The sequence below is a fragment of the Convolutriloba macropyga genome, chromosome 12 (genome assembly GCF_964194025.1).
Source record: "Convolutriloba macropyga chromosome 12, txConMacr16.3, whole genome shotgun sequence".
NCBI classification, from domain to species: Eukaryota; Metazoa; Xenacoelomorpha; order Acoela; family Convolutidae; genus Convolutriloba; species Convolutriloba macropyga.
The window spans coordinates 7,327,256-7,352,999 of record NC_134479.1 but is presented as its reverse complement, the minus strand read 5'-3'; the positions used below and the strand labels follow the sequence as shown (position 1 = coordinate 7,352,999).

The 25,744-nt window shown below is 38.9% G+C and overlaps 1 protein-coding gene across 1 annotated transcript in view; it reads right to left on the bottom strand.

The window, feature by feature from the left end:
• Positions 1-25,744, bottom strand: part of LOC142350961 (uncharacterized) — a 114,093-nt gene that overhangs the window by 36,330 nt on the left and 52,019 nt on the right. Inside the window, exons 7-10 of the mRNA XM_075402988.1 lie at positions 19,346-22,066; positions 16,530-17,546; positions 12,657-14,705; positions 6,266-8,314 (exon numbers count right to left, since the gene is read on the bottom strand). Of these exons, the coding sequence (XP_075259103.1) occupies positions 6,266-8,314; positions 12,657-14,705; positions 16,530-17,546; positions 19,346-22,066 (7,836 nt within the window). The remainder of the gene's footprint in view (positions 1-6,265; positions 8,315-12,656; positions 14,706-16,529; positions 17,547-19,345; positions 22,067-25,744) is intronic.

Genomic DNA, 25,744 nt, shown 5'->3' with positions numbered 1-25,744 from the left:
AAAACACTTTAGAGGCTTAAATAGTAACAACAGAAATTGTTCGAAATTGGTCGAAATGATCGAACAAGTACTGCAGGTTCCAAATACTTCCAAAAATTACCCGTCATTGATGTTTGGTTTTCGTTGTTGTGTTTTAATGTATTGAAATGTGAACCTGATTTATGGCTGCTGAAGTTCAAATTTCAGTGCAATTAATGTCATGTTTTTTTTTAAAAAAGTCATGTTTTTTAAATGTCATGATTTCAAGTAGAGTCTACCGTTGAACACTGCCATAATCACATGTGGAAAATGGGAATGGTTTTAAGGATCTAATCTGTCCCCCCTGGTTCTGTTTCTTACGCACCATTCAATTTCTGTTTTTTACGCACCCAGTGACAAATAATATTTTTTTTATATAGCCCGTTACTATGTAGGAAAATAGCACGTGCGCCTGGGGGTAATAACAGATTCATGCTCACTAAGATGGGGAGGGGCGAAACATTATATATCCGATTTTAATTATAATAGTTTTTGTCGTTTTCTTAAGAGCAGTAAAACCAAATGTCTGGAACGATTAATTTTATAGCGCATTTTGTTTTGCTACTAAGATCCTTTTGCTTCATTGCCTTAGGCGTGCACCTTATATAATTTTAAAACACTCACAATTTAAAATGCCGAAAGTCTGCAGTGACAGAAGTTAAAATGCCAGAAGTTGCTACTTAGCCAGAAGTTGAATTTCGTTGACTTTCGTCATTTTAAAACGAGCGCGTTTCGTGTTTTAAGCATTGTTAAATGACTCTGCAGAAGTCACTTCGAAATTCTTACTTAATAACTCGAACCGCTTCGCGGTTCTCGATAAACGCCAGAAGTTCTCAGTGACTTCAAGCAGAGTCACTTAACCGTTACGTCACGTGCCTCTGCGTGAAGTCACTGAGAATTTCTGGCATTTATCGAGAACCGTGAAGCGGTTCGAGATTATAAGTCTGAATTTCGAAGTGACTTCTCCAGAGTCAATTAACCATGCTTAAGACAAAAAACGCGCTCGTTTTAAAATGGCAAATGTCAACGGATGCCAAATTCTGGCTAAATAGGAACTTCTTGCAATTTAAATTTTCAAGTATTTTTTGGCTTTCTGGTGCTGCAGTTATTCAAAAAATAACCAACTAACTTCGGGTTAATTGCTATCAAACGACTAGAGAGCTCTTGGCTTCGTCAGTAGCTAGCAACTGTTTAGGGATACAAGCCTTAGCATAATTGGACGTGGGGTGAGCGCAGCGGGGGTGGGGTGAAGTGCGGAGACATGCAGGACATAGAAAAAGTTCCAAAACATCGGCACAGATTGAAGAAAAGAATCGTCATTTCAAAATATTAGGATAATGATGTTAGTATACTCATCAATCATGGTCTCTGAGTAGAAATCTGATGGGATATTTCCGCGCTAGTTCTAGTCCTGCTGACAAGGTAATTTTAAAAATGTCATTTAGATTTGCCACACACATGATTTCGCTCAAATATTCATATTTTCTGGCACGAAACAATTCTCCTCCATCTTTTAATTTACCTCAGGATTTCATTTTAAGCCTGATTTGAACTTGCTACAAATATCAAAATCAGATTAATTCTTGCATCCGTTGAATCTTTTATTTCCAACACCCCTCCCCCCCCTCCCCCCCCCCAGCCGCTTTGTGTGGGCGCATCCTATTGACACCACCAAAAGCCGCATACGTGCTATATTGACATGGTTCACTATAAAATAGCACCTTTTATGCAATTGGGGTCACTTAAGATTCGGGGGGGGGGGGGGGTGGGGGTGCACAAAATAGCGAAAAAAATCAAAATTTCTCCTGATGGACGTCATGTTTCATACACACACACACACACACACACACACACACACACACACACACACACACACACACGCACACACACACACACACACACACACACACACACACACACACACAAACACACACACACACACACACACACACACACACACACACACACGCACACACACACACACACACACGCACGCACACACACACACACACACACACACACACACACACACACACACACACACACGCACACACACACACACACACACACACACACGCACACACACACACACACACACACACACACACACACACACACACACACACACACACACACACACACACACACACACACACACACACACACACACACACACACACACACACACACACACACACACACGCACACACACACACACACACACAAACACACACACACACACACACACACACACACACACGCACACACACACACACACACACACACACCACACACACACACACACACACACACTTAGTTTATTGAAACACGTCCAACCAGCAAAAGCCACATTCAATTCTTGTTCTTATAACAAGAAATGAGCTTTCACATGGAAACACCAATTTTACAGTGTGCGATAGCTGAAACTCTCATTCTGTGCGTATACGGAAGACAATTCATTCAGGGGGGGGGGGGGGGGCTAATTGGGAGGGGTAAAAGCCCGGGTCGAGGTTTGGTCATAAATAATGTAAGATTAGCGGTGAATAGCGGTGAAAAAAAAAACATTTTTTACCGCAAAGCGCCCGCATCTTTTAGCGTTGAATGCTGTGAAATTTTGCAGTTTTTAGCGGTGTAAATTTCACCGGATTTCTTACAAAAAAGAAACTGCCGTACACGGGTTCGAACCTCTCACCTCCTGCAATTCAACCACTTGTTATTCCACGGCGACATCTGTCACTTACTTCTATAATATCTACTGTGAATTCAAGATAAGCGTTGAAATTAGCGCGGTGAATATTTGTAAGAATTGCAATTTTAGCGGTGAAATTTTTTTTCACCGCATTCTGCTGGTAGCGATGAAAATTTTTCACTGCATAAAAGTTTTTTTTTTCACTGCATTCATCGCATTGAACGCAAATGTTACACTTTTACTCAAATTCACCGCAAATCTTACTTCTTTTAGCGATTTGTAGTGGTGACACCTCGACCAGGGAGGAACTGGGGCCAATCTCTAAGATCCGCCCTTCATCATCTATTCATGTCTCCAAAAGAGTTTTGTGCATCGCATACTTAGAGTCTATTTAGACGAAAGCCCCTAAGAGAACATTTTCCCCTCTGGGCGCCTCCAGTTTTTCCCGTGCTTTGTGGGAAAAAAAGTACAAAGAGACAGACGAATATTCGATCGAGCAAATAATGCATTAAAAACAAATGCCGCAGGACTAATGTGACTGCTTTTAATTTAATTTAATTTTGTTTCAAAGCAATTTAACATTTACTCACCAAAACAATTTTTGAGTACACTTTTCGAAAATTTTATTTTGAGCTTAAAATAGTCCCGTAGCGTCATTATAAGCGTTTACGTTTAGCACTTGTAACGTCTAGCAGACGATTCGATGAGTTCTTGTACAAATTTCTTACATATGCACCAATATTTTTCCAAATTTACAGCTTTTTTGCTAACTTTTCATAAAAAATTGTCTCCTGGCCATAATATTGTATCATTTTGGCCGCAAACACGCTTTTTGTCTTCAAGTTCTTTCTTGCAGCACTTCTTCAGATTAATCAATTTTAGAGAATTCGTGTTTTTCTGTACATCTGGAATTTGTATCGTAGAATTTAAGAATTCATGGACCACTCTGATGTGCTCCAATGAGGGTTTCAGTTCAGTTCGTTCAGCAATAGCATGTCACACAGTAAAAGAAAAAAGCATTTTTTTGTGTTTAAGCAGAGAAAACTAGATTGAATCGATCTAAAAACTTTAATCGCTGTTGCACAAAGAATCTCTCATATTGCCACCACTAAACCCATAATCGCAGCAAAGCTTGACATATAGCTTGGAAGATATTTAAAATTTTTTGACCTTTTTGGAATACGTTTAAGGGTGGCTGATACATGGAAATTAAAAAGCTTTTATAATATTTAAAGTATTTCATTATTCTGATCAAGACAATTAAGTTGAACCATCTTGTTTAGCGTCTTTTTGGTTTAAAGTTGTTCAAAATGAAAGATAAATTTTTATTCGAATGATCTTCTGAATTTGCATGAAGTTTCGTTATGTAAAAGATTTGAGTCGTGCGTCAAAAAAAAAATTATCAAAAAAATTTCCTTTAATTGTTAAAAAACATATAGCAAATAGAGATAATAAATAATAATATTTTTACATTAACTCAAAGGAATTTCGAGTTGAGATGTTTATCGATGCTGTGGAACATCTCACAGCACCTAGTTTACATTTTTAGAAAAGAAAATGATCTGCAATCATTACAATAACACGCTGCAATTTTCAAGTCTTGAGTAACAAGATCTTAATTGTTTCATGAAGAGCGTTGTTTTTTGCGGTTCCTGGTCTCATTCAGATCATTCTCTGTAATCCTTGATTCTTCGCTAATATGAAACTACCATTCAGCAAAAATCACAACATTATTCGAGAAAAAAATCATTTTGTTCTTCTGAGTGAACATACATGTGAGTGGATATTTTGATGTGCTTGCACTTTAGCAATTTATCCTGTGCTCAAACTGTTAGATATTTTTTTTGCAAAATAAACAACTTATTCTTTATTGAGCTGCAAACTAAATTTTCAGGCATAGCAGATCAAAGACCAAAAAAGCAATAGATCTTTCACAGATCGCGGATCTGTGGCGTTGGTTTGGTTGCGAAGCATTTGCTTGCAGCTTCTATTTTTTGTTAAATAAGGGATGAATTCACTAAACAGTGTGGCTGAGAAAAAAGTTTCAGAAAAAAATTGAGACCTTCAATGCCTGGTAAGTTGATCATGTTAGGTAAGCATGACTTTCTCAGTAACGCATACAATTAAAATTTTGGTTTTTCTTAAATAGTTACTCGATTGTCAGCCACATGGCATAAATTTTGTATTGTTGAATTCTTTTTGTATAATAATGATGTTTTTGTTATGAAGTGATACTTCACAATTTTTACATATCAATTAAAAAATTAATTTTAAGTTCTTTTCTGCAAAAAAGTTCTTCTCTTGATATGTCTCTGTCGTTTTTTTAAACCAATTATTTCCTATTATTCCAGTTCTGATACCTGGTTGGTAATCCTAGAAATAAGCCAGCAGTTTCATCACCATTGGCATATCGATACACACGAAACAAGATGTTGGTAAAGGTACCTCAAAAATTTTTCCAATTTACCTGAAATGTTCAGCCACCTTTAGCTTACTTTAACGCTCCTAAATTTACCTTACCTTAGCCAAAAATGTAAAAGAAATGGAGCACCGGCTGAACTTTTAATGTTCAACTTAGTTCAAAACAACCTTAAGAAAACCTAAGCAATTAAGGTACAATATATCAAATTACCCGAAAACGACCGAACGTACCAAATATTTCTTACGTTTGAAACCAAAACACACCTAACAAACCAAACAGACACACGATTTGTTACGTGGAAACTATGACATGCACCAAAAACTTCTTGCGTCATTTTTGTTGAATCTTCTGGACCAGGGAAAAGAACTGCATTCTTTGAAAATCTTTCTGTTTTAATTTGAAATAAAGCGCTATATCTGTTTTCTGATTTTTTAGAGTTGTTAAGACCACAGTTGGAGTAATTAATCTAACTGATTAGCACAAATAAAATAAATACAAATAAAATTCGCTGTTTTCATACAAATATTGAACTTAAACGGACCTTAGAAAAAACTCACTTTACCTGGTAAATTTACCTTTAATTAACTCACCTTTAATTATTTTAACTAAGCTTAAATTTATCTCACGTTTACCCTATAACACATTAAAATACACCTTAAAAATAACGTTTTACTTCAACGGTTAATGTAACTAGCCTTACTCAAATCTAGCAAAACTTTTTTTTACTATATTATTTTAACTGTTTAACTATAAAATTTCAAGAAATCTATAAAAATAAAAAAAAATCTGTAACAGATGAGGTTCTGTCTGTTACGTCTATGCTGTGCATCATGCCAACGGCCTTTCTTAGCTCAACAATTTGGAGCTCCTAAATTGCTGATAAGTATTCCAAACTATACAATTAATTCCAGTTTCCCAACATGAAAACATAGAAAAGTTGAGATCAAACCGATTCCCATTGACAGCTGTTGACATTTCACATGCTTTAGAGATGATTCAGAGAAATAAGTTTACGAAATTTTCGAGTAGGTTGAAATAAAACTTATCAAAAGATTAGGAAACCGATTGCTAAAATGTTAGAACCGCAATTTGGAGAAAAAGAAGTAGTTTTAATGAAAAAAAATAACAATACTTACAGAGCACTTGTAACGCCAGTTGACCGACTCGATGGTGCGCGAACTTCACCTGTTGTAGCAGTCACACTGGTTGTCGATGAGGTGGTAGGTGATGTTGTACTGCTGGTTGTTGACGATGAAGTTGATGAAGTGGTAGGTGATGATGTGCTGCTAGTTGTTGATGATGAAGTTGATGAAGTGGTAGGTGACGATGTGCTGCTGGTTGATGATGATGTTGTCGATGAAGTGGTAGGGGAGGAGGTGCTACTCGTTGTTGATGACGTTGTCGACGATGTAGTGGGTGATGATGTACTGCTTGTTGTCGACGATGTGGTAGGAGACGATGTGCTGCTGGTTGTTGATGATGTAGTAGATGAAGTGGTAGGTGATGATGTGCTGCTGGTGGTTGATGATGTAGTTGATGAAGTGGTAGGTGACGATGTGCTGCTGGTTGTTGATGATGTAGTAGATGAAGTGGTAGGTGACGATGTGCTGCTGGTTGTTGATGAAGTAGTAGATGAAGTGGTAGCTGAAGATGTGCTGCTGCTTGTTGATGATGTTGTCGATGAAGTTGTAGGTGACGATGTGCTACTGGTTGTTGATGATGTAGTAGAAGAAGTGGTAGGTGACGATGTGCTGCTGGTTGTTGATGATGTAGTAGATGAAGAGGTAGGTGACGATGTGCTGCTGGTTGTTGATGATGTAGAAGATGAAGTGGTAGGTGAAGATGTGCTGCTGGTTGTTGATGATGTAGTAGATGAAGTGGTAGGTGACGATGTGCTGCTGGTTGTTGATGAAGTAGTAGATGAAGTGGTAGCTGAAGATGTGCTGCTGCTTGTTGATGATGTTGTCGATGAAGTTGTAGGTGACGAAGTGCTACTAGTTGTTGATGATGTAGTAGAAGAAGTGGTAGGTGACGATGTGCTGCTGGTTGTTGATGATGTAGTAGATGAAGTGGTAGGTGATGATGTACTGCTGGTTGTTGATGATGTAGTTGATGAAGTGGTAGGTGACGATGTGCTGCTGGTTGTTGATGAGGTAGTAGATGAAGTGGTAGGTGACGATGTGCTGCTGGTTGTTGATGATGTAGTAGATGAAGTGGTAGGTGATGATGTGCTGCTGGTTGTTGATGATGTAGTAGAAGAAGTGGTAGGTGATGACGTGCTGCTCGTAGTTGATGAAGTTGTAGGTGATGATGTGCTGCTGGTTGTTGATGAGGAAGTTGACGACGTGGTAGGTGATGATGTGCTGCTGGTTGTTGATGATGTAGAAGATGAAGTGGTAGGTGATGATGTGCTGCTGGTTGTTGATGATGTAGTAGAAGAAGTGGTAGGTGACGATGTGCTGCTGGTTGTTGATGATGTAGTAGATGAAGTGGTAGGTGACGATGTGCTGCTGGTTGTTGATGATGTAGTAGATGAAGTGGTAGGTGACGATGTGCTGCTGGTTGTTGATGATGTAGTAGATGAAGTGGTAGGTGATGATGTGCTGCTGGTTGTTGATGATGTAGTAGATGAAGTGGTAGGTGACGACGTGCTGCTCGTAGTTGATGAAGTTGTAGGCGATGATGTGCTACTAGTGGTTGATGATGTAGTAGATGAAGTGGTAGGTGACGACGTGCTGCTGGTTGTTGATGATGTAGTAGATGAAGTGGTAGGTGACGATGTGCTGCTGGTTGTTGATGATGTAGTAGATGAAGTGGTAGGTGACGATGTGCTGCTGGTTGTTGATGATGTAGTTGATGAAGTGGTAGGTGACGATGTGCTGCTGGTTGTTGACGAGGTAGTAGATGAAGTGGTAGGTGACGATGTGCTGCTGGTTGTTGATGATGTAGTAGATGAAGTGGTAGGTGATGATGTGCTGCTGGTTGTTGATGATGTAGTAGATGAAGTGGTAGGTGACGACGTGCTGCTCGTAGTTGATGAAGTTGTAGGCGATGATGTGCTACTAGTGGTTGATGATGTAGTAGATGAAGTGGTAGGTGATGATGTGCTACTGGTAGTAGACGATGTAGTTGAGGAAGTTGTAGGCGATGATGTGCTGCTTGTTGTTGATGACGTAGTTGAAGACCTGTAGCATTTGTGCAAGTTATCCTCTTTAATTACTTCGTCCTTCAGATTAAAGTTATTCTTTTTTCAATTAGCGATAGTTTCTTTCGTGCTGCATTGATGCATCAGGCGCACGTTTTGTTTGTGTAACTTTTTGCACAGTAAAATTCTGTCAGGAGGTCAAAAGCCACAACCCCTGCTTTAACCTTTGGAATTGAGAGGTTTTGATGTTTGTATAGCCTATGTCAGGAAATACTTAACAAAAAGAATTTCACATCCACATGTGACCATTTTAGGTAACTAAATTCTTTTCAAGATTAAATGTGTGACATCAAAAACATCAAAATTCAGGAAAACATCAAGTTTGAACAGATAGTCTAATTGAATTCATTTTCAATCAAACTTTTCTACCCTATGAGGGAGCCCACTTACCGTAAGCAAAATGGATTCTTTATGGATATCTTTTCAGTGAGTGCTTCTAGATAAGAGTACAGTTCATTTTGGTTTTTATAGAAACTAGTACAAAAGTGTAACAAGTCTGGGAAATATTGTTTAAGAACAAACTTGCCTCCCATTCTAGCCATTAGAAAATTAATTTCAAGTGTTTCAATAAAGTAACCGCAAACACATTTTTTTTCAAAGAGAAAGAAGAAAGGGCTCAACAATGTCACTTTCGTTTTCCTAGGAAACATTATAAAATAACCTATTTTACATTAAAAGACTAACAAGTTGACCAAATTAAGAGAAAAATGGAGGCAAAGTTCAATAAGCCATTTTTTATTTAAAAATCAAATATTTTAAAAGTCAAAACGACCATAAGCTTTCCAGCAATCAACTAGATAAATTAATTTCGAGCTAATTAGGAAGCCAATAGGACCTATCACTAGTGAGCTTTGATTTGAAATGTTCTTTTTTTAAATTAATATCGAATTTTTTTAAAAAAAACCGACTGACGACAATATGAATTAATTTTGGATTGTAACGGTCCAAGATTGGTACACAACTAGTACTGCTAATGCTGATTCTCCATTAGGAATAATTAATTTTTGGAATGACATTGATATAGATATTTTGTTAGTTAAAAATCAAAAATAAATACTGCGTTTTTGATAATCAACGAATAAAGTTAGCACAAAACGGCAAAGTTTTATTTACAGAGCACTCTCAACGGAAGTTGAAGTGGAATTAGCCCCCTTTTCAGTCTACAAAGATTGTGTTAGTGGTGTTTGGGTGTGCACTTCCTGCAAATTTAATCAGAGTGGACTAAAGAAACTTATTTCGTGCTGTTTTTGATGAAAAAGTCTAAATTTTGTGAAATATTTGTGAAAAAAAATTCAATGAAAATAGCCGACAATATTTTTTGTCTTTAAATGTAAAATCAACAACAATTTCTTGAAAATTTTTTTTTTCATATTTTATCAAAATTGGCGAAATTTTAATCAAAAATTCCGAAAAAAGGTGAATGAAATCAACGGAATTCACTCTATTTTCTCGAAAGTTTAAACCTCGATATCTCCTTGTTAAAAACAAAAACCAAAAAAATCTTTTTAATTCCATATTCTACGCCGGACATGATTTCTAATGATACCAGTCGCAACTCTCTACGATGAATATATAGATCGGCCGAAATTGACTCAACAAAAAAACCCATTTGAGTAGATAGTTCCTCCCCCCTCAAGAGGGGTCGGAACAAAAATAAAAAAGAGGTTTTACTAGGTTGACTACTTTCTCATTATTAACTCTCTTGAGATGCAGCACTTCATATCGGAAATTTCTTGTAACGTGTTTCTAAATTGTGAATCGAAGAATTAGTTTCAACAAAATGCCTGCATACTTGTTTTCTTCACATCTAGTTCTAATTTATTTTTTAATAAAATTCTTTTATTTCTAGTTGAGAAGCAAACAAGTTTTCTATCTTTTTGTTTAAACTAATTCTTCAATTCATAATTTAGTAACACTGCAAAAAAGATGCATTTAAAGAGAGATCGAGAATAAGTATTTATGCAGTGCATAACAGTCAATGGCCAATATGAAAGGTTGCTCCAACAAGCAATGGGCTTTATATTTTCCGTAGAAATTGCACGTCACTAGAAAAGATTTTTGTATAGAAACGGCCATTCAGACCGATAACGTGATATTTTCTGGAATTTTTAATACCATTTTAGTACCAAAAGAACAGACGGTCTTGAGTTGCTTAATTACATCCTCGCTGGTTTACGTTTTGTGTGCTTGGAGCGATGGCAAAGACAACTGGAAATCTTTAGAATTCGCTGGACCAGTCATAGGAGCCAAAAAACCTCTTAACTCAAAGCATGGATTATTTTTTGCTGCTTTTGTAATTATTGTTTTTCGGTCACCATATAAAGCTGTTTTTAACCAATCTAACCAATTCACATAATGAAATACTAGTTATTACTAGTTTGTGTCTACCACAATTCTTTTTCAATCGAATGGACTAAATTCTTTATTTGTCTGATCATAAGCAAAGAATGATCAGTTTTTGGGTTCCGGGTATAATTTTCAGGATCAGTTATTTTTCTGGTTCTAATAAAATAAAACGCACAAGGAATGCTATACTTTACAAAAATTTATTATTTTCCCAAGAAATTAAAACTTTAATTCCCGCGGCGTTATTTTTTACGATGTAATGAGATCAGATTTTTGGAACTTGCGAATTAATTTGACACAAGTCCAAGTCGAAATATCGCCAAAAAGGTCTGATATTTGATTTGCATTATTAAACTAATTTGAATGCATGGCAGCATTTCGATTACAGATGCAAATCTGAGGAAAAGAAGAATCGATTCAATTCGCGCGCTACCTATTTTTCAAAGAGAAAACAGAAATTTGAAACTTGTCTTTTCAATGGTCAAATAAATTGAGAACTGTTCTGTAAAACCCCCCTTTTTTTCTAACCAAAAATTTTCGATCAATCAAAGAAGATTTTTTAATAAAATGGTACAGCAATTATTACTGCCCTTGGATTTGAACAAAAAAATGCTGGATGAAAATAGCTAAGCTTGCGAATTTTAAATGATCTATCTTCCCGGAGGTTGGTGGCAGAGCAAATCAGTGCTGAATCAGTCTAAAGACATTCTGTTTTTTAGGATGGCCAGTACTCTGTTCATGTCACTATTTACACTGGCCAGTCTGTTTTTTGAGCAAAATTTACTTCATGAAAAATTATATGTTCAGCTCAACTCCCGCCAACATGGTTTGCGTTATATCCGATTCGAACTTCCGCGTGCGTACTTGTAACATTTAATGTGCGTAGCAAGTCGTAACCACTGAGCTAAATGGGCTTTGTTGTAATTGCTTACAAACTAGATTAAATATAAATAGTGTGTATACTACTATAGTAATTACTAGTTATAAGCTACGAATGTATGAAATTACTCTGCTCAGACTTAATTTTGGGGTATGACTAATTTTCAGACTATGCAGGATAAGTTTAGCCTGGACAAACTTTATGACCTCAATATAAACAGAATGAAGAAATACTGCACATAAAGAAACTTAAAATATTCTGGAGATACAATGTTTTAGAACTGAATTAAGTTTTTACTCTTGAAATGTGCTGGTTCAGCACTGAAAAGCTCTGCGACTCAAGACCGGGTTATCACATCTCTAAGAGGCCCATCGTTTGTTCTACATCACGTTATAATGTTCAGAGAAATTGAATCATTATAAAGAGGAAAATGAAGTAAAAAATAGGAAAAAAATTTTATTTTCCAATTGTTGAAAATATAGGAGGCGATGGTTACTTTATACCGCGTTTTTTTTCTTCGTGGAATTAAAACTGTGAAAATGTCTCTGGTTTATTAGATTCAGTTTTTAAAGGTTATTTTGTTATTCCAATTTTGTTCGTCTCAACAAAAAATCTTGTAAAGAACATCAATTTATATAAATCTGTGAAATCTCACACTTTTTTTTCGAAACCTCATGTGACTCAGTCGAATCATGGCTAGTCAAACTTTCAAATCATACATTATTAAAAACACGAAGATATGCTGCTCGTACAGAAGAAAGAGATTTTTACACTCAACAAACAACTTTGAGCGTATCTCTGTTCTTTACCCACCATGAATTTTCAAGGCGGAGAAAACTGGCAGGGTATTTGAAAAGTTGCTGCAATGCTTTCAGATTGACAGGGAAAACATCAGTTTTAGAAAGCGAACAAACTAATTGGTTAAATGATCAAAAAAAGGAGAAAATTAAAATATGTCCTGAACCAATTTAGATATCCACAATCGCCGAGACATGTGTCACACAAAGATGCCTAATTGCAAACATTTCTGAAAAAACTAAAAGCAGTAATTAACGGGTTTTCAAATTGAGGAGTTGCGATTTTGTTAGTTACTAACAAGGCACTTGTGACTCCAGTTGAACGACTTGATGGTGCGCGAATCTCTCCGGTTGTTGCAGTCACACTGGTTGTGGATGAGGTAGTAGGTGATGTTGTACTGCTTGTTGTTGATGATGTTGTCGATGAAGTGGTAGGCGATGACGTACTGCTTGTTGTTGATGATGTCGTTGATGAAGTCGTAGGTGAAGATGTACTGCTTGTTGTTGAAGATGAAGTTGATGAAGTGGTAGATGATGATGAACTACTGGTTGTTGACGATGTAGTCGAGGATGTCGTAGGTGATGAGGTGCTGCTGGTTGTCGAAGATGTAGTCGATGAGGTCGTTGGAGATGAGGTGCTGCTTGATGTTGATGATGTTGTAGGTGATGAAGTGCTGCTGGTTGTTGATGAAGTAGTTGATGATGTTGTAGGTGATGAAGTGCTGCTGGTTGTTGATGATGTAGTTGATGATGTAGTAGGTGATGAGGTGCTGCTGGTTGTTGACGAGGTAGTCGATGATGTCGTAGGTGATGAGGTGCTGCTGGTTTTCGACGATGTAGTTGATGATGTTGTAGGTGATGAAGTGCTGCTGGTTGTTGATGATGTTGTTGACGATGTTGTAGGTGATGAAGTGCTGCTGGTTGTTGATGATGTAGTTGATGATGTTGTAGGTGATGAAGTGCTGCTGGTTGTTGATGATGTAGTTGATGATGTAGTAGGTGATGGGGTGCTGCTGGTTGTTGACGATGTAGTTGATGATGTTGTAGGTGATGAAGTGCTGCTGGTTGTTGATGATGTAGTTGATGATGTAGTAGGTGATGAAGTGCTGCTGGTCGTTGACGAGGTAGACGATGATGTTGTAGATGATGAGGTGCTGCTTGTTGTTGATGATGTAGTTGATGATGTAGTAGGTGATGAGGTGCTGCTTGTTGTTGATGATGTTGTTGATGATGTTGTAGGTGATGAAGTGCTGCTGGTTGTTGATGATGTAGTTGATGATGTTGTAGGTGATGAAGTGCTGCTGGTTGTTGATGACGTAGTTGATGATGTAGTAAGTGATGAGGTGCTGCTAGTTGTTGACGAGGTAGTCGATGATGTTGTAGATGATGAGGTGCTGCTTGTTGTTGATGATGTTGTTGATGATGTTGTAGGTGATGAAGTGCTGCTCGTTGTTGATGATGTAGTTGATGATGTTGTAGGCGATGAGGTGCTGCTGGTTGTTGATGATGTAGTTGATGATGTTGTAGGTGATGAGGTGCTGCTGGTTGTTGTTGATGTAGTTGATGATGTAAAAGGTGATGATGTGCTGCTGGTTGTTGATGATGTAGTAGGCGATGAAGTGCTGCTGGTTGTTGATGATGTAGTTGATGATGTTGTAGGTGATGAGGTGCTGCTGGTTGTTGACGATGTAGTTGATGATGTAGTAGGTGATGAGGTGCTGCTGGTTGTTGATGATGTAGTTGATGATGTTGTAGGTGATGAAGTGCTGCTGGTTGTCGATGATGTAGTAGGCGATGACGTGCTACTGGTTGTTGACGATGTAGTTGATGATGTTGTAGGTGATGAAGTGCTGCTGGTCGTTGAAGATGTAGTTGATGATGTAGTAGGTGATGAGGTGCTGCTGGTTGTTGACGATGTAGTTGATGATGTAGTAGGTGATGAGGTGCTGCTGGTTGTTGACGATGTAGTTGATGATGTAGTAGGTGATGAGGTGCTGCTGGTTGTTGATGATGTAGTTGATGATGTTGTAGGTGATGAAGTGCTGCTGGTTGTTGATGATGTAGTAGGCGATGAAGTGCTACTGGTTGTTGACGATGTAGTTGATGATGTTGTAGGTGATGAAGTGCTGCTGGTCGTTGACGATGTAGTTGATGATGTAGTAGGTGATGAGGTGCTGCTGGTTGTTGACGATGTAGTTGATGATGTAGTAGGTGATGAGGTGCTGCTGGTTGTTGATGATGTAGTTGATGATGATGTAGGTGATGAAGTGCTGCTGGTTGTTGACGATGTAGTTGATGATGTAGTAGGTGATGAGGTGCTGCTTGTTGTTGACGATGTAGTCGATGACCTGCAACAACACTTTCTTTGTTTAATAACTGGTTTGAATTGTCTTTACATCAAAATTTTTGTTTATTTGCTTGCAATATCCTTTGGCGATGGGGAGCATGTAATGAAAACCAGGGATTAAAGTGTTTGCCTTCGGTCAAAGGGCAGGCCTTGTATGCCTGCTATATTGTATCATTGCTTACTTTTCGTATTAATTTTTAAAATGTGATCGATGATCATGTTGTATCGCGTGACCGTGCAGAAAGAAAATTATGTTTCCAACAGAATATTTGATAGTAAAATTAATGAAGGCCTGAAATCGCATTCAATATATCGTACTATTTCTGCGAGATGTTTTCAATTTTTTTCGTAAGATCTAATTTTTAATCTTTAATCCACAAGTAAACTGATTCCAATTTCCGTTTGGACCTACGTGCTCTGTAATTTGATAAATTAGTGCCAATTGGAATCCGGCATATCAAATAACAAATGACGATTTTTTAAAGTAGCTACTCACGTATAAATGAATTTTAAACCAATGTGATTTTTTGATACTGCGCATACCCAACATATTTCTCCCGGGTCTAATATCCTCCCTAATTTCCTCCCATTTTGTTGTACGAGGGGGGGGGGTAATTTGTCTATAGGGGATAAAATGATGTAAGATTGAGGGGGTAAAAGATAAATTAATTCCCCACTTTTACATATTTTTTGTCCGTCAGGGGGGGGGGGGGTTACAAAGATGTAAGAGTGAGGGCGTAGTGAGGCGTAGTATTTTCCTCATTACCCCCTCACTCTTACATCAGTATACCCCCTTGACAGACCAAAAAGATGTAAGATGGGGGGGTCAATTTATCAATTTTTCTTTTACCATATCACTCTTACATCATTTTACCCCCTTGGCAGCCCATTGCAGTCCAAAAAGATGTAAGAGCTTTGAGCTGCATTTTCCTTTTAAAATCTTCCCATTGCAGCTCTACTTTCTGGGCTAAACAAATTCGGCCCTGGTTGTCAAATGTTTCCCATTTTGGGATTACAATTGCAATCCCAAAATGGCAAACAATTGGAAGAGATCTTTTACATCTTTAACTGCAAGAAAACTGAACCTTAGTACCATTTTTATCTAACACTAATAAGGTGCCGTTCTACTGCCTTACCAAGTTTTTCACGTTCGGGCAATTTGGGAAGGGTCTAGCAGTACAGGAATCAAAAGAACTTTCAAAAAAGTGCCCACGGCTTACTTCATGAATTTGAGTCTTATGAGAAAAACAATAAAAGATGAACTATTTTATTTAAGTGGATTACGCCAATGCAAACAGAACACACTTTTATTGTATTAAACGAATTTAACATTATTCCGGAACAATTTGCAAAGTTTTGGAAATTTGACATAACTTTTGGACTAGGGCAATAAGTAGAGGCCGGGCTCAAAGATAAGTGATTTAATCAAGCATTTTGTTTAAGTAGAAGGTGGTAATGTTTCCAGTCTGTTTCAAGTGCTCTTTCAATCAGTTTGTATGAAAAAAAGCAGTCGAGATCAAAATGGGCTTTGACCAAAGTTATTAGGGAAATAACATTGAGTTACCAGCATAAACAGACAAATGCACGAAATGAAACGTCAAAAATATGAAGTTTCGGATCATTTCAGTTTGCGTTTGTGGCAACCCTCCCCCTCCCCCCTCCCCCAGTACATTATGCACCCGCCAGCACGTTTAATTACATAGTAAATCATTATACGCTGGGCGGCAAAAACAAAGTCTCTCTGACACGCGGTAATTTAGCGAAATTTGTGATCAACCATCACTAATCACTAAGTGATTAAGGGAAAAAAAACAATTGAACTTACAGTGCACTTGTTACGCCAGTTGAACGACTTGATGGTGCGCGAATTTCTCCTGTTGTAGCAGTCACGCTAGATGTGGATGAGGTAGTAGGTGATGTTGTACTGCTGGTTGTTGACGATGTAGTTGATGAAGTGGTGGGTGATGATGTGCTGCTGGTTGTTGAAGATGAGGTTGAAGAAGTGGTAGGAGATGACGTGCTGCTGGTTGTTGATGATGTAGTTGATGATGTTGTAGGTGATGAGGTGCTGCTGGTTGTTGACGATGTAGTTGATGATGTAGTAGGTGATGAGGTGCTGCTGGTTGTTGATGATGTAGTTGATGATGTTGTAGGTGATGAAGTGCTGCTGGTCGTTGACGATGTAGTTGATGATGTAGTAGGTGATGAGGTGCTGCTGGTTGTTGACGATGTAGTTGATGATGTAGTAGGTGATGAGGTGCTGCTGGTTGTTGATGATGTAGTTGATGATGTTGTAGGTGATGAGGTGCTGCTGGTTGTTGATGATGTAGTTGATGATGTAGTAGGTGATGATGTGCTGCTGGTTGTTGATGATGTAGTAGGCGACGAAGTGCTGCTGGTTGTTGATGACGTAGTTGATGATGTTGTAGGTGATGAGGTGCTGCTGGTTGTTGACGATGTAGTTGATGATGTAGTAGGTGATGAGGTGCTGCTGGTTGTTGATGATGTAGTTGATGATGTTGTAGGTGATGAAGTGCTGCTGGTTGTTGATGATGTAGTAGGCGATGAAGTGCTACTGGTTGTTGACGATGTAGTTGATGATGTTGTAGGTGATAAAGTGCTGCTGGTCGTTGACGATGTAGTTGATGATGTAGTAGGTGATGAGGTGCTGCTGGTTGTTGACGATGTAGTTGATGATGTAGTAGGTGATGAGGTGCTACTGGTTGTTGATGATGTAGTTGATGATGATGTAGGTGATGAAGTGCTGCTGGTTGTTGACGATGTAGTTGATGATGTAGTAGGTGATGAGGTGCTGCTTGTTGTTGACGATGTAGTCGATGACCTGCAACAACACTTTCTTTGTTTAATAACTGGTTTGAATTGTCTTTACATCAAAATTTTTGTTTATTTGCTTGCAATATCCTTTGGCGATGGGGAGCATGTAATGAAAACCAGGGATTAAAGTGTTTGCCTTCGGTCAAAGGGCAGGCCTTGTATGCCTGCTATATTGTATCATTGCTTACTTTTCGTATTAATTTTTAAAATGTGATCGATGATCATGTTGTATCGCGTGACCGTGCAGAAAGAAAATTATGTTTCCAACAGAATATTTGATAGTAAAATTAATGAAGGCCTGAAATCGCATTCAATATATCGTACTATTTCTGCGAGATGTTTTCAATTTTTTTCGTAAGATCTAATTTTTAATCTTTAATCCACAAGTAAACTGATTCCAATTTCCGTTTGGACCTACGTGCTCTGTAATTTGATAAATTAGTGCCAATTGGAATCCGGCATATCAAATAACAAATGACGATTTTTTAAAGTAGCTACTCACGTATAAATGAATTTTAAACCAATGTGATTTTTTGATACTGCGCATACCCAACATATTTCTCCCGGGTCTAATATCCTCCCTAATTTCCTCCCATTTTGTTGTACGAGGGGGGGGGGGGTAATTTGTCTATAGGGGATAAAATGATGTAAGATTGAGGGGGTAAAAGATAAATTAATTCCCCACTTTTACATATTTTTTGTCTGTCAGGGGGGGGGGGGGGGGTTACAAAGATGTAAGAGTGAGGGCGTAGTGAGGCGTAGTATTTTCCTCATTACCCCCTCACTCTTACATCAGTATACCCCCTTGACAGACCAAAAAGATGTAAGATTGGGGGGGTCAATTTATCAATTTTTCTTTTACCATATCACTCTTACATCATTTTAACCCCTTGGCAGCCCATTGCAGTCCAAAAAGATGTAAGAGCTTTGAGCTGCATTTTCCTTTTAAAATCTTCCCATTGCAGCTCTACTTTCTGGGCTAAACAAATTCGGCCCTGGTTGTCAAATGTTTCCCATTTTGAGATTACAAGAGATCTTTTACATCTTTAACTGCAAGAAAACTGAACCTTAGTACCATTTTTATCTAACACTAATAAGGTGCCGTTCTACTGCCTTACCAAGTTTTTCACGTTCGGGCAATTTGGGAAAGGTCTAGCAGTACAGGAATCAAAAGAACTTTCAAAAAAGTGCCCACGGCTTACTTCATGAATTTGAGTCTTATGAGAAAAACAATAAAAGATGAACTATTTTATTTAAGTGGATTACGCAAATGCAAACAGAATGCACTTTTATTGTATTAAATGAACTCAACATTATTCCGGAACAATTTACAAAGTTTTGGAAATTTGACATAACTTTTGGACTAGGGCAATAAGTAGAGGCCGGGCTCAAAGATAAGTGATTTAATCAAGCAGTAGAAGGTGGTAATGCGTCCAGTCTGTTTCAAGTGCTCTTTCAATCAGTTTGTATGAAAAAAAGCAGTCGAGATCAAAATGGGCTTTGACCAAAGTTTTTAGGGAAATAACATTGAGTTACCAGCATAAACAGACAAATGCACGAAATGAAACGTCAAAAATATGAAGTTTCGGATCATTTCAGTTTGCGTTTGTGGCAACCCTCCCCCTCCCCCCTCCCCCAGTACATTATGCACCCGCCAGCACGTTTAATTACATAGTAAATCATTATATGCACACACTACGCTGGGCGGCAAAAACAAAGTCTCTCTGACACGCGGTAATTTAGCGAAATTTGTGATCAACCATCATTAATCGCTAAGTGATTAAGGGAAAAAACAATTGAACTTACAGTGCACTTGTTACGCCAGTTGAACGACTTGATGGTGCGCGAATTTCTCCTGTTGTAGCAGTCACGCTAGATGTGGATGAGGTAGTAGGTGATGTGGTACTGCTGGTTGTTGACGATGTAGTTGATGAAGTGGTAGGTGATGATGTACTGCTGGTTGTTGACGATGTAGTTGATGAAGTGGTAGGTGATGATGTGCTGCTGGTTGTTGACGATGTAGTTGATGAAGTTGTAGGTGATGATGTACTGCTGGTTGTTGACGATGTAGTTGATGAAGTTGTAGGTGATGATGTAGTGCTGGTTGTTGATGATGAAGTTGATGAAGTGATTGGTGATGATGTACTGCTTGTTGTTGAAGATGTTGTTGATGAAGTGGTAGGTGACGATGTGCTGCTGGTTGTTGACGACGTAGTTGATGAAGTGGTAGGTGATGATGTGCTGCTGGTTGTTGACGATGTAGTTGATGAAGTGGTAGGTGATGATGTGCTGCTGGTTGTTGACGATGTAGTTGATGAAGTGGTAGGTGACGATGTACTGCTAGTGGTGGAGGATGAAGTTGACGAAGTAGTGGGCGATGACGTGCTGCTAGTCGTCGAGGAGGAGGTTGATGAGGTGGTAGGTGATGAAGTTGAGCTAGTGGTTGAAGATGTTGTTGAGGATGTCGTTGGTGATGATGTGCTACTGGTTGTTGATGACGAAGTTGATGAAGTGGTAGGTGATGATGTGCTGCTGGTTGTTGACGATGTAGTTGATGAAGTGGTAGGTGAAGATGTGCTGCTGGTTGTTGACGATGTAGTTGATGAAGTGGTAGGTGATGATGTGCTGCTGGTTGTTGACGATGTAGTTGATGAAGTGGTAGGTGAAGATGTGCCGCTGGTTGTTGACGATGTAGTTGATGAAGTGGTAGGCGATGACGTGCTGCTGGTTGTTGATGATGTTGTAGGCGATGAAGTGCTGCTGGTTGTTGATGAAGAAGTTGATGATGTTGTGGGTGATGAAGTGCTGCTGGTTGTTGAGGATGTAGTTGATGAAGTGGTAGGTGATGATGTGCTGCTGGTTGTTGAAGATGAGGTTGAAGAAGTGGTAGGAGATGACGTGCTACTGGTTGTTAATGATGTAGTTGATGAAGTGGTAGGTGATGATGTGCTACTGGTTGTTGACGATGTAGTTGATGAAGTTGTAGGTGAAGACGTGCTGCTGGTTGTTGACGATGTAGTTGATGAAGTGGTAGGTGATGATGTGCTGCTGGTTGTTGACGATGTGGTTGATGAAGTGGTAGGTGAAGATGTGCTGCTGGTTGTTGACGATGTAGTTGATGAAGTGGTAGGTGATGATGTGCTGCTGGTTGTTGACGATGTAGTTGATGAAGTGGTAGGTGACGATGTACTGCTAGTGGTGGAGGATGAAGTTGACGAAGTAGTGGGCGATGACGTGCTGCTAGTCGTCGAGGAGGAGGTTGATGAGGTGGTAGGTGATGAAGTTGAGCTAGTGGTTGAAGATGTTGTTGAGGATGTCGTTGGTGATGATGTGCTACTGGTTGTTGATGACGAAGTTGATGAAGTGGTAGGTGATGATGTGCTGCTGGTTGTTGACGATGTAGTTGATGAAGTGGTAGGTGAAGATGTGCTGCTGGTTGTTGACGATGTAGTTGATGAAGTGGTAGGTGATGATGTGCTGCTGGTTGTTGACGATGTAGTTGATGAAGTGGTAGGTGAAGATGTGCCGCTGGTTGTTGACGATGTAGTTGATGAAGTGGTAGGCGATGACGTGCTGCTGGTTGTTGATGATGTTGTAGGCGATGAAGTGCTGCTGGTTGTTGATGAAGAAGTTGATGATGTTGTGGGTGATGAAGTGCTGCTGGTTGTTGAGGATGTAGTTGATGAAGTGGTAGGTGATGATGTGCTGCTGGTTGTTGAAGATGAGGTTGAAGAAGTGGTAGGAGATGACGTGCTACTGGTTGTTAATGATGTAGTTGATGAAGTGGTAGGTGATGATGTGCTACTGGTTGTTGACGATGTAGTTGATGAAGTTGTAGGTGAAGACGTGCTGCTGGTTGTTGACGATGTAGTTGATGAAGTGGTAGGTGATGATGTGCTGCTGGTTGTTGACGATGTGGTTGATGAAGTGGTAGGTGAAGATGTGCTGCTGGTTGTTGACGATGTAGTTGATGAAGTGGTAGGTGATGATGTGCTGCTGGTTGTTGACGATGTAGTTGATGAAGTGGTAGGTGACGATGTGCTGCTGGTTGTTGACGATGTAGTTGATGAAGTGGTAGGTGAAGATGTGCTGCTAGTTGTTGACGATGTAGTTGATGAAGTGGTAGGTGATGATGTGCTGCTGGTTGTTGATGAAGTTGTAGGTGATGACGTGCTGCTGGTTGTCGACGAGGAGGTAGAGGAAGTTGTGCTACTAGTTGTTGACGACGAGGTTGAAGAAGTTGTGGGAGATGACGTGCTACTGGTTGTTGATGATGTAGATGATGAAGTGGTAGGTGATGATGTGCTGCTGGTTGTTGATGATGTAGTTGATGAAGTTGTAGGTGATGACGTGCTGCTGGTTGTTGACGATGTAGTTGATGAAGTGGTAGGTGACGATGTGCTGCTGGTTGTTGACGATGTAGTTGATGAAGTGGTAGGTGATGACGTGCTGCTAGTCGTTGAAGATGAAGTCGATGAAGTTGTAGGCGAGGAGGTGCTACTTGTGGTTGACGATGTGGTTGATGACCTGTTCAAACATTTGTAAGGGAGGTTATGTTCTCAATGGTTTCTAGAGAATTTTATGAAGCAAAGTTTGTCGGAACTGTGTGTAAGAAAGTGCCCTTGCAAGTTTTTTTCCAAGTGCAAAATTTACATATAGTCAGCATTCCAGTCTTTTGAAATTTTCTGGATAGGTTGGCGTTGTTTACAATTTCTTCTAGAGACAAACGTTATTTCAACCAAGACCAAGAGGTCCACAATTTTTATCATGTTTGTCTTGCGGATTTTTTTTGTTAAAATATTAGCTAATAATATCTGCTAATAAAACTAATAAAATATCTGATAATTTAGAAAAAGGTGCTTTTATCTTTTTTTTCGATTAGCTTGAAAAGCCAACACATATTGTTTGTTTGGAAATACAAACTATGAACTTTTTACTATGCATGTCATATAAATTTCGATGAGTTCTTTTGTCTAATTGTTCTTATGGAACTGAATCGCATTGGCAGACTTAATAGCATTCCTCTTCGAAAAGCAAACAATTTGTTTATAAGTGGTTTTTTGTGCAGGAAAAATAACCAAATGTAAGAAAAAATGCCTAAAGTTTCTCCAATACTTCAATCTATAGTTCAACTTATCGGGCGGACATGTTAGCATAGTTATAACTATGCGAGGTTATTTACAGTGCAATCGCAGAGACATGAAGGATGTATTATGAAAATTTCACCGTTTTGACAATAATTCGCAGTGTAATACTAACCGAAAAAGTTCAATGAATATAAAACTAGCAACTGCTAATTTATATCTGATTACTGAACTTATATTAGTTCCTCTTGATTGTGTATTAAGTCACATTAAGACTTTCGGCATGTTTACTATTTTGATAATGAGCCAAACGTAATCTAAAACTTCCTAATACACTACCCAGCGTTAGTACGCGATGCAAGAAGGATATGGGCCAGACAATTATGGGTTCTCATAGGGGTTCAAGAACGAACAGAGAGAAAAACAGGTATGGGCCGGACAGATGGGACTCTGGCCGACCTGTGCGCGACTGAACAGTTGTTGACTGAAAAGCTTTCGAAAGCTGCTAGGCCTGATTCACTTAAATATGTAGAAGGATTTAAAAACGTTTTGCGTTTCAATTAGAAAAATACGATGTTTTGATTTAAATAAAGCAAGTTAGCTTAACCATTAGCACTTTAATTACTAAAAACGAGAAGACGAAGACAGCCGATTCAGTACACAAGTGGGCTTTTTGCAGAGTACCAGTACTTGTTCATAGCCACGAGAAAAACGGAACAAAATGGGAATAAAACAGCAGCACAAAAAGATCTCTTCAACAACTGCCGCAGATAACAGCTTTCCTTCTATAGCTAAAAATTTTGGCAAAACTATTGCTAAGATAAGTTGACTTGACCAGTTATTAAATTGTTACAGTGTCTTATACTATAGATATTTTTGAGCAGTAAATTGTCACTCTCTTGTATTGTCATTGTCACTTTTCTGGAGCAGTAAATTATCACTTTTCTGGAGCGCAATAGCAGAGACATGAATGATGTGTTGCAAAGAAGCACTTGAGGTCTTGGGTGCTGACACCGGCAATCCCAGCTTTTGTTGCTGAATCTTTGAGGAGAAGAGTCAACAAATAAGAAAAACTGCTCGACAACCTGGCTTATCTAGACGATCCACATTGTGCACTTGGAGTTCTTCGAAGCTGTCTTGGTGCCCCAGGTATGTTATAGTCCTTGCGATTTAACACTCCATCTGACGAATCCTCTGTTATTTTGCAGGATTTTGAAAATTTTCAGCGAAAAACATTTGAGAATATGTTAGGTGCCGTTATAAGTGACAACGCTTGGAAGCAGGCTTGTCTGCCAATAAGCAACACTGTGCGTTGGAATTAGACAAGCAGTTGACTAATTGAAAGCGGCGTATGTTGGGTCAGGATCGCAGTCAGAACAAATAGCTGGTGAGAAAATAACCGGTGAGAACTGAATAATCTAGCCAGAATACACAACACAAGATTCAGGAGACGCTTGACGAAGCTGCTTTCTTTAACCTTCTTGTTAATAAAATTTCAAATCGGGAGAAAATTTGTTTGCTCTCGCCAACATTGCCTCAATCTGGTGCCTGGCTTTCAGCACATCCCATCCCTAGCCTGGGCCTTCACCTTCAGCCAAATGAATTCAGTGCCGCATTAAAGTATCCGATTGGTGTTCCGTTATACAATGAGGAATGAAATTGTCCTTAATGTCAAATCAGCAGACTGGAAAAGCCGGGTGATCACGCTTTAAGCTCTCATGGTTGGGGGATATGATGTAGCGGCAGGATAGAGCGGGGGATAGAATAATTGCTGCTTGCTCGACGGAATACTTAGCACCCGTCTGCGAACAAAAAAAATTGATTCCGGATAACAACTCAAGGCCAGGAGACATATTCTTGCCCAGCTGGTCAGTGGGCAACCAGCTGCGTTAGATTGTTCACCGTTACAATAAAAGACTGTGCATACTTTAATTTATTATGTATTCCAGTGAAAAAGGTACGTCATTTTGTAGCCATCTAGTAGTTGCAGGCCTCAGATTTAATCAGGAAATCACCCACCGGCCCTCCAGGGACAACTTATTTTAGAACTATGTCCAAATTTTTTGGCTGCCCTGATCTTTTTCTTAAAGTTTGGTTTGTTTGCTTATCCGCTTGCTTGACCGCCATCTATTAATTTAAAAGGGCAATACAAGCGTGGGATAGAGAGGCAATGGAACGGTTACACTAAAAACTTTACACCATTAAACAATAGATTATAGTAAATTATATGAATTTATAATAGGTATTATTACCCTAGTCGAGACCTGGAATTTATGAAAAGACCTATTAACTCCGGGTAGGGGGGTAAATATTGAATTAAATTACACGGTCGAGGACCCTAGTTAAATTTGAGGCTAATTTTTTCCTTAAGTCCAGTCAAATTCTTTTCACATGCAAAAATGAGGCAAACTACAAAGTTCCGACAACACCTGGGTTCGATCTCCTGACCTTCTCCGATTTTACCTAATGCTCAGCCAATTCCGCTACATGTCCTTAAATTTTCAGGAAATTGAAAACAAGTCATTATAACGGTCGCGAGCGTAATTCCAGGACATGCTTCCTTGTCCAGCTAAATTCCAGAACACCTTTATTGTCCACTCAAATTCCAGAACACCTTTATTGTGCAGCCAAATTCCAGGACGTATGTTTTAGTTCCAGCCAAATTCTGGGATGGTTGTTTTAGTTCCAGCCAAAGTCCAGGACATCACATTAGTTCCAGACAAACTCTTTTCATACCCAATATCTGTCGAGGACAGTCTTTTCATACCTTAAATCTGTCGAGGACGCTCTTTTAATATTTCCAAGTCTCGACTAGGGTACACTTTACAATGTCTGCAGCAAAATTCCGCAATTTTGCGCAATACTAATTATAATCAATTTGGTAGAGGAGGTGGCTCGCATTGCTTAACTAAATTGGTTCTTTACAAGAGAACATTAAAAAAATGAAGTATTGTTTCGTTCTTTTCGGCTTCCAAATTTGACCTTAAAAAACTCAAAAGAAAATAAAATAGCGCCCCAATCATCTCGGGAAAACATTTCCAAACGATTGAATTACTTATGTTTTTTAAAAAAACTAATGGAAACCTGTGCATAAATTTCTTTGAAAGTTCAGTGTTTCAAG